Source organism: Notolabrus celidotus, chromosome 10, assembly GCF_009762535.1.
Source record: "Notolabrus celidotus isolate fNotCel1 chromosome 10, fNotCel1.pri, whole genome shotgun sequence".
In the NCBI taxonomy this organism is placed as follows: Eukaryota; Metazoa; Chordata; class Actinopteri; order Labriformes; family Labridae; genus Notolabrus; species Notolabrus celidotus.
This window is the reverse complement of record NC_048281.1, coordinates 7,394,975-7,408,062: the sequence shown is the minus strand read 5'-3', so window position 1 is coordinate 7,408,062 and position 13,088 is coordinate 7,394,975. Positions and strand designations below refer to the sequence as shown.

General features: G+C 41.0%; 1 protein-coding gene across 1 annotated transcript in view; it reads right to left on the bottom strand.

Annotated features, from left to right (window-relative positions):
* The window catches only part of igfbp2b (insulin-like growth factor binding protein 2b), a 24,016-nt gene that overhangs the window by 3,698 nt on the left and 7,230 nt on the right, over positions 1–13,088 (bottom strand). Inside the window, exons 2-3 of the mRNA XM_034693997.1 lie at positions 9,526–9,677; positions 1,566–1,706 (exon numbers count right to left, since the gene is read on the bottom strand). Of these exons, the coding sequence (XP_034549888.1) occupies positions 1,566–1,706; positions 9,526–9,677 (293 nt within the window). The remainder of the gene's footprint in view (positions 1–1,565; positions 1,707–9,525; positions 9,678–13,088) is intronic.

Genomic DNA, 13,088 nt, shown 5'->3' with positions numbered 1-13,088 from the left:
CATGTTGGAAAGAATGCACTCATAATGACAAACACAGATTATGTCAGTTTTCACTAAGAAACAAAGCTCAGTGAAATACAAAGACCAAAAATTAATCAATTCCTCCGTACATGGTCGGAACATTCATAAGTGTCAAAACGCTCACCGAAACCTTAATGAGTGATGTCACAGCAGGTGTTGCTCCTCTGACATCAGGCAGAAAACACCTGCTGTGATATCACTGATTGGGGTGTGGCCAGTGATGTGACTTTCTGGGAAGTTTCCACCCAGAGCTGCAGCATCCTGCTGTGCATTACAGCTACAATTTAAGTTTCATTCATGACAAAGTAGTTCATCCAGAAATAATTATGATGCATCAATCAACTAAGCTGAATAATGGAATCTGGATGAATGACAGGGAGAGATTTTCCAGGGGCACAAACACAGCATCGGGAGCCAATTCCAGTCAAAGTAGATTATCCTCGCCAAAACTGACACAGTGTTTATAGATTATGACATTTGTGTTGTTTTATTAACATTTTCCTAAAACCTCTGCCCTTTCCCACTGCAACCCTGAACATGTCTGTTATGAAAAATCTTCCACAAAACCATAAATCATTGTAATTATATTTTGTTGTTGTCATGATTCTATCCCAGTTCGGTTATTTTTAGGCCCATTAATTCAAAAACAAGAAGATCTAAGCATGGTCCAAGGCCTCGGGTTGGTGTACTAGTTACATGGCTGACATATGTTATTTAACTTATATATGGTATAACTTCAGTAGATGAAAGGGTCACTTAACGTAAAAGTAATTAGCTTCTTAACCCTAGAAAACTATCGGCGGGTGATTTTCACCCGAGCAAACACAGTTACATGATTTCATTATGTTGTGTTTGTCTGAGTGTCATGGGTCCCTGGGTAGCTTCAGCATCTTCTTTGACGTCTTTGAAGGCGTGGGTGTTTCCCTACTCCAAAACCCGCTTTTTCCTACAGACACGTGTTCGGGTGATTTTCACACGGCAATAGTGATTTTTTGTCTCTCTCTCCTGCAGCTGTTTGTGTGTCAAGGACACTGTGCCTTCACCCGGGAAGTCTCAAATGTCCCAGGAATAGGTGGACCGAACACCAAGTTTCCAGCTTCATCATTTTTGGTTTTAGAAATTTTTGCTCCCGAATTCCAGATTTTCAGTCATTTTGGAGCATTTTTATAGGAGTCCCCCCATAATTTTTTCCATTTTGTTAGACATGGCACAGTTTAAAATAAAAGACAGTACTCTAATTTGTCATGTATTGTCATATTTTGATATATCTAGATGACAAGTACTTTTTATTTGGTACATTATATCTGGTAAAAAAAAACATCCAACGTTAGTGATGGTGTTACTAATTTTAGCATTAGTATTCTAGGGTTAAGAGGAGTAACCATTGGTTTTAGGTTCCGTGCGGGGATCATCAGTCATATTTTGAAGAGCTGAATCCCTGACTTTGAGGCCATTTCTGATGATTAGGGTGTGCGGATGGTCTTAACTGTGCCACATTGTGTTTGTTAGAATAAAGAGACGTAAGTCCGGTCTCTATGGCTCACCTGTTTGGGGTTGTACAGTCCATGTTTGTCACAGTTTGGAAACTTGAGCTCGTACAGGTTCTCCAGCGGGCCTCTGTTATCCTCTGACGTCATTTTGGAGATCTCCTCTAAGACCTTATCCAGCTCCTGCTGACAGGCACTCTGAAGGGACGAGAAAGGAAACAACAATTATACTTTGATAATAATTAAGGCAACAGAACTATTCTGAGCAGTGTACAAATACACCAACAGATTATTTTAAGTTAACTTCATTAAACATACAAGAGCAAGAAGTATAAGTAAGTGTGAATTCTGTTTGAAGGCGAATCTACTCTGTGTAAGACCAAAAACCTGGAGAAATAAAATACGACTGTGTTCCTCGTAAAAACGTCACAAACACACATTTATAGCAAACTTTTTTATGAGGTGTGGTTAGGCAAGCAGAAAGTTCAGCCAATATTATTGATGTGAGTCTGCTGGAGTGGAACATGAGGGGCTAGACTGCTTAACTCAGCGGGCGGCCATTGCCACACACACACACACACACACACACACACACACACACACACACACACATAGAGAGAGAGAGACACAGAGAGAGAGATCTGTGCGGACACACGTTACATGAATAGTGTGCACATTGTTCCTGTTGAATGCACACACACTAACTATACACACTTGGGCAAACACAAACTTTCATGTAACACCCAACCGCCCCATACACACACACACACACACACACACACACACACATACACACACAAATACACACACACACACACACACACACACACACACACACACACACACAGACACACACAGAGTGTATCAAGCTGCCAGTGGGATCAAAGAGGTCGAGTCTTATGATTAGTTGGATGAAGATGAGAGAAAAGGGCAGGAGGAGGTGAGTTCTGCCATGAATCTTATCAGACATCTGAACATATGGATGAAAGTACCCTTTCTCTCTTTCTTTTTTTCTGTCTGCCTCTCTCTTTCACACTTAATCTAACAGTCTTTTATGATGACTAAACACATTACACTGAAGGTAAACTGCTGCCTCACTGATCTCATATATGAAGGGTCAGGTTCAGGCCATTTTATCTCACATATGCCACGTGTACATGAAAAGAGTAACTGGTTGCAGTGTCGTTTTCTATCCTGGCTCTGAGATCTCTCATAATGCAACCACAATGTGAAAAACAGAGAACAAAATCCACAAATGTTCTTCCAGGCAAACATGCATTAAAAGTTATCTTTCAATTTCGCTTTTTGCGGTACATTTTCGACTGCCAGGGCTAGAGGGACCCATGCTTTAATGCACTGAGTTTCACTTAGTTTCTCTCTCCTGTAGCTGTTTGTGTGTCAAGGACACTGTGCCTTCACCAGGGAGTTTAGAAGTCTCAAATGTCCCAGGAATGGGTGGACCGAAGACCAAGTTTCCAGTTTCATCATTTTTTGCTTTAGAAATTTCTGGTCCCGAATTCCAAATTTTCAGTCATTTTGGAGCATTTTTATAGGAGTCCCCCCATGATTTTTTCACTGAGTTCTTTTACACCTGTATGAAGCCTATGATGCATTTTGAAACTTAGTGTAAATGGGCTCTTATGACTTCAGAGTGTCTACTTTGCTTAAACAACTGGTTTTTTTTGTTTGTTTGCATTGAGGATGGTGGATTTGTTTACAATTGTTTGTTGTGCAGTCAGGGCAGATTCAGTTCTTGATTACACGACATATGGTTGCAAATTGACCATGCCTCTTTCACTTTGCAAACTTCTTTTCCACTGAATATTGCAGTAAGGCAGAAAAAACATGTCTCACTTAGTCAGAACACACCTTAAGAAAATACTTGCATGCTTTTGCAAATGCAGGCGAAAAGAGCATGGGTTTGATTGCAGTCAGCTGTGGGAACTAGCATGGCTTGCGAGCTAACAGCAGCATTCCACAAAGTTTTCAGTCATTGCAATAATTCAGTATCATTGATCTTATTTCACTGTATTCAGTCAGGTGCTCACACTTTTCTCTGCAACATGTTTTATTTCAGCATGACAAAAAGATACAAACGTTAATTTCTGAATGAGACAGTGAAAGGCTTTGCTTGTCAGATCAAACTCAGTCTTTTTTTTCAACTAATCCCACAGCTGTGTTAAATACTTGATTCCAATTTGTCAAAGCCCCACAACAACAGGAATTATTTCTCAACACTGAAGACGGTGCCAGAGACAACCTGAAGACCAAGCGGCAACCTCCGGTCTCAAAATGTGAAGCCCATGCAGAAGTGTAATAAACTGCAATTCATCAAGAGTCCGCTTGAGGCTGGCTGCAGAAACACACCCATTCAAAAAAGACGATATTTGCAGCATTAATAAACATGTTTACAGCCTGGTACAAAAAACAGCTTTGGTCTATGTAGCTAATTTCTCTATCAGAACACACTGTACAGAGAGTGAATTTGTTTCTAACGCGACGGTTCAGAAAACATTAAGATTTCGAGTTTTTGCCCAAATAAGGACATGACTGACTTAACTGACAGGCGGGAACACATAGATGTTGGCTAAAAGGCTCAAACCCCGCGTCTTTAAGTCACACTCTTTTCATTGAGTTCAACATTTCCAATATGGCTGCTGCCGACGATTGGCTTCAAAACAGCGCTCAGGAACAGATGTGTGACGTCACAGATACTACGTCCATTATTTATACAACATCTCCAAGTTGCTGATCGCTAAAAAATAACTTGAACCATGACCAACAGAGTTAAAAGTTGTGATTTCTGCCTCATTTTTCTCTAAAAGGCATTCCAACTGCAAAGATTTGAGTTGAAGGTCAACCTAATGATAACAAAGGTCAACCAGAATATTCCTGCAGAAGTCCTTAATCGTACAGGGTGAAACAACACCCTTCTGTTTTGTGTTGAAGCCCTGCTCACCCTGTACAGATTCTAATTCACTAATGCTCACTAATGGCAAGTATTTCTAATGCGCCAAATACCTGATAGGTGTACATGTGTGGTGATATTTGGTGTGAGTGCACAATAAGGAAGGACATGGCCTGAAAAGAGAATAAGAATTATTCCCTGTGCTGTTTATCTCTAGGCCTTTGTATTGATTGCATACAGTTGTGCTCATAAGTTTACATATCCTGGCAGAATTTATGGTTTCTTGGTTAGTTTCTGTTGTCTTTATGATATAATACAAGTAAACACAGTTGTTTGATAAAAATTTTGCTTCACCAGACCACTAACCATGAGTGAAAAAAATGTTTTTCTCCTATCATTCATATTCTCTGAAAAATGGCCAAAAAAATCACAAATTCTGCCAGGGTATGTAAACTTATGAGCACAACTGTATCTCTTTTTGCACTGAAACCCATCAGATACAAATATCTTGACTTGTTTGATATTATTCCTAGTTAATTAACTTGAGGAGTAAGTTAGGTCAAATAAGGAAGAGGATCAATGAAACAAAATACAAAGAAAATACAAAGCTAGCTAACAAAGGTAGCTAACAAAGGCCGTATTACCACAGCTCTGATAGCTAAGTATGCACTTAGTGTACAGTGTTTGACCTCATATGGCCACCCACAATGAAGTGCATCCATGCTTGATGCCAGCTGTTTCTTCTAACGATCTGGACTATTGTTTTGTCCATCCCGCTTGTGATTTTTTGTTTTGTTTTGTTTTTGTTTTGCTGCAAGCGAGCAAGTTAAGTGAGGGAGAAAATGAGCAAATGCACTTATAATTGTCTGCCAGGTTGAGACATACGTGGGCCTCCTCAAGCGTAACCCCCTGGACCCAAGCTCATTTGCATGAGACAAAGAATATCTATGTTTGGACGTCATCTCGTTGAGGCTTTACCAGGAACTGTTTATATTATGTGGAGCGGCGTTTGAAACTGTGAAATGTTGAGTGAAATTTAAAGAATGGGAAGCGGGGGGGGGGACGAGGGGGTTGAAGCTATAGACTGCATTAAACCGCCAACATGCATTCCACTGTGAATAGCAAAACAATATCCCTGCACATCATGAAGCTGCTCATTATGTGCAATTATGGAAGCTGAGACATCTCTGTGTGAATGCAGCACATGTTGCTTGTACAATTTCATAACTGGAAAATAAATCACAGAGGTGGTTCCTGAAGCATTGAAGTAAAGACATCTTCATTTAACAACCACACAGCGTGCAAGGACAGATTTACAGTTAACAGGTTTACATTTAGCATGAAGGCATCGTAATAGAAAATCTCTCCTTTTAAAAACAATTTAACATTTCTATAAATCATTTAATGTAACAGCTCTACAGCAGCCCCAAAGTGAGTGCTTATTTGAATTATGTAGACACATAGTCAAGGTATAACACTTATATTTAACTCTAATATCTCTTTTGTTTTACCTGCTTTCTGCCAACATACTTAATGTTCAAAGACCCCGTGAGGTCTACGGTTAAAAACAACCATGACAGCAAGATGTTAAGTTATTTATTTTTACAGAATTTAATCTACAGATAATACACAGATCATAATTGTTAAGTGTTTTTAATCTGGTTCTGTTGAATTTGTGTGTCCTTCAAAATGACAGGCATGCCCATCTCATTACAGTGGAATAAGGAGCCATGGAAAACTTGAAATAATTCCATCTATATGAAAAGGCAAAATGGATGCTTTTTACTGCAGTCATGTGCAACCCCAATACATTGTTCTTTTCTACATCAAAGCACCTGTGAGATACGTGAAAAAACCCTGGGATCTATAGCTACAGTTATCAGGATTAGAGATGTGTGAGGGTGAAACAAGGGTTACAGTTAGGATTAGATCTAAATGCTCATTTACATTTTTTTTAAGTGTGTCCACATGTTGAAATGTGTCCATGCATGTTTGTTTGAGTGAGTGTGAGCCCAGAGGAGGGCACCACTGTATCAGACAACGACAGCGACACAGCACATGGTTGACCTTTGTCACTGCTTGCTTTGGATACATACCAAACACAACTACACATAAAACACACTTAACAGAGAAACATGAACCCTTTTTGTAGAGCAAATAGGGCTCTCTGTTGATGAAAAATAATATCATATTCAGAGTTTTGTATAAGATTTTTTCCAATTCAAATAAAAGAGAGGTTAGAATAAGAGGTAGAATTAAAACAGTTTTAAAAATCCTTTACTGCTGTGAGGGGCACTCAAATTGGCCCAATCTCAATGTCCTCCCTGAACCCAGAGCCCTTTGCCCTTTTTGACTTAGTTGACTGTAATGGCTCAAAACTGTTTAATTGGGAGTGGGACAGCACTTCATGACTTTTCACTTAACCTGCATGACGTCATGTCGCTCACCTTAGCGGCATTAGCAATTTGTATTGCACAATTTTCTTCCCCCTCAAATTCAAGGCGTTTAAGGCACGGACTGCCATATGATCCAGGCTCTCGCATTACAGACTGCTTAACTACAACATTTAAAATGTATAAATATATAACTAAAAATGTAGAAATTATACTGTTATACACTTATAGGCTATGTGAAAATAAATACATTTTGGCTGATTAAGGCTGTTTTCTACATTTACACTTACAGGCAAACTTTTTTAGAAGGCAAAAATTGGTTTCAACTTTCAACTGCTTCCCCTGGGAAACCCATGTTTGACGTCACAATGCTATGAACTATGGGTAATTCCCTTAGACTAAGGCTGTTGTCGAAACGGCCTGCTAACTACGAATGTAGTAGGCAGTAAGTATCAATCAATCAATCAATCAATCTTTATTTGTGTAGCGCCAAATCACAACAAACGTTATCTCAAGACGTTTTTACAAACAGGAGGTCTAGACCACTTTATGTCAAATTATGAACAGAGACCCAACTTCAAGACAGGGTAAGACTCAGTCTGACCCCACCTTAATCCATCATGAGCATTGCACATTGCAGTATTTAGCTAGTTACAGTGGTGAGGAAAAACTTCCTTTTAACAGGCAGAAACCTCAGGCAGAACCAGACTCATGTTAGACAGCCATCATGCCTCAACCGAGTTGGGTCTGGAAAGACAGATAGAGGGGAGTAAGAGAGAGAAGTGATAGTGATGAGACGAGTCGTAGAAGCTGTTGCCGCTGGAGTCCAGCACGTCCGTATCAGCTGGAGTCCAGATCGTCCGCAGCAGGAGCACGTCTACGGCAGCTCAGAAGAATCTACGAGACAATGGAGCTCAGGGACTCCAGAAAGGTCTCCCTACTACATACTGCGTTTGTATTTAGTCTGTAGTCTGACTGTTCTGTTGTGTCTGGTCTGCAGTACGCCGGGCCAGACATCACTGGATTCCAGGTTTCAGAAAGTAAGTTACTTTGTGAAGTAAACAACGGCCAAGCTGATAGAGAAACGGCTTCTTTACCATCACTTATGATTTAAAAAGTTAAGAAGTGGTTTATGTGGAATTTAATCATTTTCACAGTACCTAAAAACTGAGTTCCCCCGTCAATAAGAAGAAAAATGAAAAAGCGGAACAATGCTGTGTATTGTGGGAAACAGTACGCAAGGGAGACTGGTCTGATGCATACTGTGAAATTTTCCCAAATCAGTAAGGCATCAGGGGAGTTTTGGCTCGCTGCAGATTTTTCTCTTGTTCCCTACTGTATACTACAAACAGAATTTTGGCAAAGTAGGAGGAGGTTTTGAAAACAGCCTAAGTCTGTAAAAATGCCCACTTACGGGCTCAAAAAGTCTGCCAAAGATCCCTCACACACTTGAAGACTTGAGTGGGACAGCCCTAAACCCTCACGCACTTAGCGGTAATGCGCCTCAAGGGTGTTTGAGGGTGGACATTGAGATTGGGCCTCTGAGTTTGGTGAGCTGATCATCACAGTGCAGGGTCAGGTGTGTGTGTGTGCGTGTGTGTGTGTGTGTGTGTGTGTGTGTGTGTGTGTGTGTGTGTGTGTGTGTGTGTGTCTGATTGTCCCTGATCTGGAGCAAGTGTTGGAAGTTTATTTATACTCCTGGTCTCCAGTTCCCTGTGTAACTCATTAACTCACCTTCAGAGTTAGTGAGAGGAGCTCTTCTGTGATCTCTGCATTGTGTAGTTTGCCTAAGCACAACAAAACCTCTCTATATTTAGGTCAATAAGAAGATAGTTTAGTTGAAGTTGGGTGGGTCTTTACCCCAGTCTTTGGTTATCTTATAGGCATCTCTAGTAGCCCTTGAGTTTTGTTGAAGGGTTTTCCTGGGTCTCCCTCATACATTGGTTTCCTGTCAGTTGCTCTGCAGCGGTGGTTTAGTTTCTCTCATCATTGTAAAGCTTTGTTTAAGTTTTGGAGTCTCTTTGTTTTAGTCTTCTTTATTTTGGTTTTCCCCTCTCCATTTGATCGCTTGCAATTTTTATTCCTTTTGGAATAACTTTAAGAAACCCTGCAGTCCACACTTAAGGCTGATTTATACTTCTGTGTTGAATCAACGGTGTACCCTACGTCGGGGGTCCGCGTAGCTCCCGTACCTACGCCGAGGCCTACGCATGTACAACACTTCCGGGATCCCGGACATCGGCCGCACATGGGCCGTGTATTTCATCTCCTCCTCTCTATTCTTCATGTAATCATATCTGTATGATAAACAGCAACATGTATCAGCTGTAGATTAACATAACAAGCTCTGAATCTCTGTGGAAAAGTAAACAGAGATCGTAGCGGGGACGGAAGCAGGCGACCGGCTATCAGAGAGACCGCACTGCCCTCTAGTGTTTCGGCGGAGAATTGCTGCGCGACACGGACACACCGACGCACAAGTATGTGGGGCTCATGTCCGCGTCAGCCCCTGCTGCGTAGGGGAGACGCAGAAGTATAAATCAGCCTTTATGTCCACTCCCCCTCTTCCTGACAACTACAGCCTGCACCAAAGTAAAATAAATCAAAGAACAACAGTTTTACAACTTAGTGTCACAGTTAGAAGTTAATATTAGTACTAAGATGTGAGGAAGGTGATCTTGAATTGTTACGAATAGTTTTCGTGTTAAGTTCTTACCCGAGGCACTTTGGGGGTTTGAGGCTCCTCCAGTTGGTTTGTCTTCATCTTGGTTTTGCGCTCCCTCTGGTTTTGTGTCCTGGCCAACTCCTGCCAAAACCAAGTATCTAAAGCAGGTCTTTTGGTGAGTGGATTCTCTGTCCCGTGCACCTCTACAACCAAAAACACAAACACACAAACTAAGTTAGAAATGCTGTTAATCTGAAGCATCTGTGCCTTCAGATCTGGCCTCTTCTTTTACTTGAAAACAGACACAGCGATCAAAGAAAACCTATTCAAAGTTCATTCAACCTTTTGGGTTTACTCTCTGGTTTTAATCAAGAGTGTAACGTTCAATACTGGTGAAGGTTCTCTGAAGTGCTTGTACTGAGTCAGGTCTTTGAGCTTGAAAGTAATCTGCGTCCTGTCTTTTAGGTATGTGGTTAATGGACAGATGTTACACACACCCATACACTCACTAGACTGTCATTGCCAACATCGTTGCTGCTTTCTGATATAATCACACACATGTTCATCTACATTTATCTATTCTTTAATCACAAAGCTGCTATTAAAAGCAGACATTTTTTCTAATAACAGGCCGTTTTACAAGTCATCTCAATCCCAGAATTAGAAGACAAAGTCATGCTGTGTCCTCAGGGCATCCTGTGTCCCTCCTACCTCATGTCACTAATTCTATGCTGGACGGTCAGGCGTTGCAATGGCTGTAATTACTATGGCGACAGTGTGAAGAGAGCCGCTGAGATCTTTTTCTGTGAAATAGCTAAGTGCTACATCCAGCCCATCGCTGGGCTCATCGCACAGTTTACACAGGTCTCCTCTGAGCAGCAGGGTCACTCTGAGTGTGCTTCCTGCTGCTTGTTACACCAAAGTATGGTCATCATTTGTGCATGGCAGGAGACACAAAACACATACAGGCTAACAAGCTAACTCAGAGCAGACACACGCAATGGTAGTAAATGAATGCAGAAGGTTTGTCCTAAAAATAAACCCTCTCCTGCAACTAATGACTGTGATTGTAAAACACAAATGCATGGAGGGATTACCTCTGCATGGACGCAACAACATATTTATTCTCAGACAAAATTCAAAGTCTGGCTGAATTAAACACCTGAGTCTGACTAGCTTAACATTGCTGCTCAGTCCAGACTCGTGAGGAGGCTCTTCTGAAGAGGACTTTATATGCTGAGTAAGGTCTCTTTTAGATACATAACCAACCTGCCTGAGGCTAGGTGAGTGTGTATGTGTGTCTTCGTGAGTGCATGTGTGTATGTCTGTAATTAGCACTATAAAAAGAGAAGCCAAACTCTGAGGTCGTAAATCACACCTGAGAGGGAAAGGCCCCCCTGTGATTCCCTCGAGCTTGTTACACATGCTTCAACACCATCCGAAGTGTGTGTGTGCACAGGCATTTCACTCTGTGTTCACTCTGCCAGGTGTAAAAACTAAGTGATTGTGACATTTACGTCACAAAAGACATGTCTTACAAATTATTCTCCACCAGCACTTTTTTCATTTATAGAAATGACTTGAGAAAGTTTGATTTCATGAAGTTATTTTCAACATTTACATGCAGGGATGCTGGGTAATGACAAAGCGGAGAACGGTGTTCAGGTTTTAATCTGCAGAGAACAAATATGCACTGGATAGAGAGACTAAAAGGGAGGAGTTAGCCAGGGTAAGGGGGACTGGCTAACACTGCTTTTAGATTAGTTTTAGCACTAGCTGGTTTATAAGAATACGCTAATTTTCAATTATTGTCTTTGGTTTGAGAGTTTAACAGTAGGTCAGTTGGTTAGATTATGTTGGTAATGCCTAGAGGCTTATGTCTGTGTTTTAACAGTCAGTGGTAAGATGTCAGCACCTCCAAGTCTGAGTTACATAAGTCACATTCTGCAACATAAGCAGTTGAGCCTGAAGCGAAGCTTTAGATTTACCAGTCTATGCTACAACTCTCACATTTGCTCGTGAGCTTTAGGCAGTGACCAATGGAATGAAATCGTGGATACAAGAGGCAAAATTGAGTTTATTTTTAACTCTGGCTGGGCTCAGCCTCAAAGATCTCAGACATACAGGAGGAGCTCGGAGAGGAGCTACTATCTTCTTGCATCAAAGGGGGTTCAAGCATCAAAATAAGTGTCTTCTGGGTGCCTCCCATTGGATATTTTTTCAGGCATGTCCATCTGAAAGGAAACCCTGGGCAGACCCAAAGCTCACTGGAGGGATTATGTACTGATCAGCCATGACATCATGACCTTCTGCCTGATATTGGGAGACCCCTTCATGTCAGGTCAAAACAGGCTAAAACAGCCCTTAACTGATGAGATGTGGACTCCAGACCTTCTAAGGTGTGCTCTGGTATCTGGCACAAAGACATGAGCAGCAGATCCTTTAAGTCCTGGAAGTTGTACGGTTGGGCGTACATGGATCCAACTTCTTGAACTCTTTTTTGTGTTCCTCCACCTTCTTTAACTGCTCCTTGGTCCAGTTCTTGTACTCATGTGCTCGGTGGCGGACAGGCGTATGCATGGGCACCATGACTGGTCAGCACTAAATGTGAAGACTGTGATGCACTGTGTTCTGACACTCAAGCCTCTCATGCCCTTGTCGTCAGACCACCAGTTTTCCTTCCTGGTTCTGACCAATGCAGAACGGGAACACCCCACAAGAGCTAGAGTTATGGAGATGCTCTGACACAGTGGTTAAATCATCACAATGTGGCTCGTATACGTTGCCTCATTTGAATTGCATGCAGCTAGTTCAATGATTGATAGTCACTGCCTGATGCAAATGTGTACAGCACTGTTAAATGTTGTCCAGTTGTGTCTGCATGTCATCTTTGACATATTGCTGTTTCCTGATTGTCTTGCTCCATGTATTTTATGTCCATGGTCACTTTCTCAAAGACTGTCATATCATGTCCTTATGTAACTTTTAGTCATTTTAATTGCATGGTGCTATTTGTACTTTTCTTTTCTTCTATTTTTTGTTTGTTTGTTTGTGTTTTGGTTTCTCCTCTACCTTCTTATTCTGATCTTATTTTACTCTATGTTATCTTTGTTTAATCTTGATATTATTAGGGAGCCTTTTTAACATCTGGCAAGGGACTACGGATGTAAACTAGCCTTTTAGCTAATTCTGGCCTATTTACAGAAGTGTTAATTATTATGCATGGTCCTTTTAAATAATAAATAAATAAATATTAAAGTTACTGTGGTGAACGACGTCTAGGTCAACTTGCTTACCCGGCTGCTGCTGCTACCCAAATATCTTAGCCTGCAGATTGTCACCCTGCTAATTTAATTAAATATCATTTTGTGCTGAATGTCAAATAAATTCTTGATGATGATGTTTTATTTCACCATCAAGAAAAATATATAATCTGGGGACTTAATCTGGCACCAACCTGTTGGCATTAAGATCACATGAGGGGGCACACACCCTTGTGAGGAACATTGTGTAAAAGTATAGTCAGTGATTGAGATAACTCCAGTCTTTTAATTATGTGTTGATAGTTTAACAACCACCATTACCAGATACAGCTAATGCCAGCCAAGGACAAC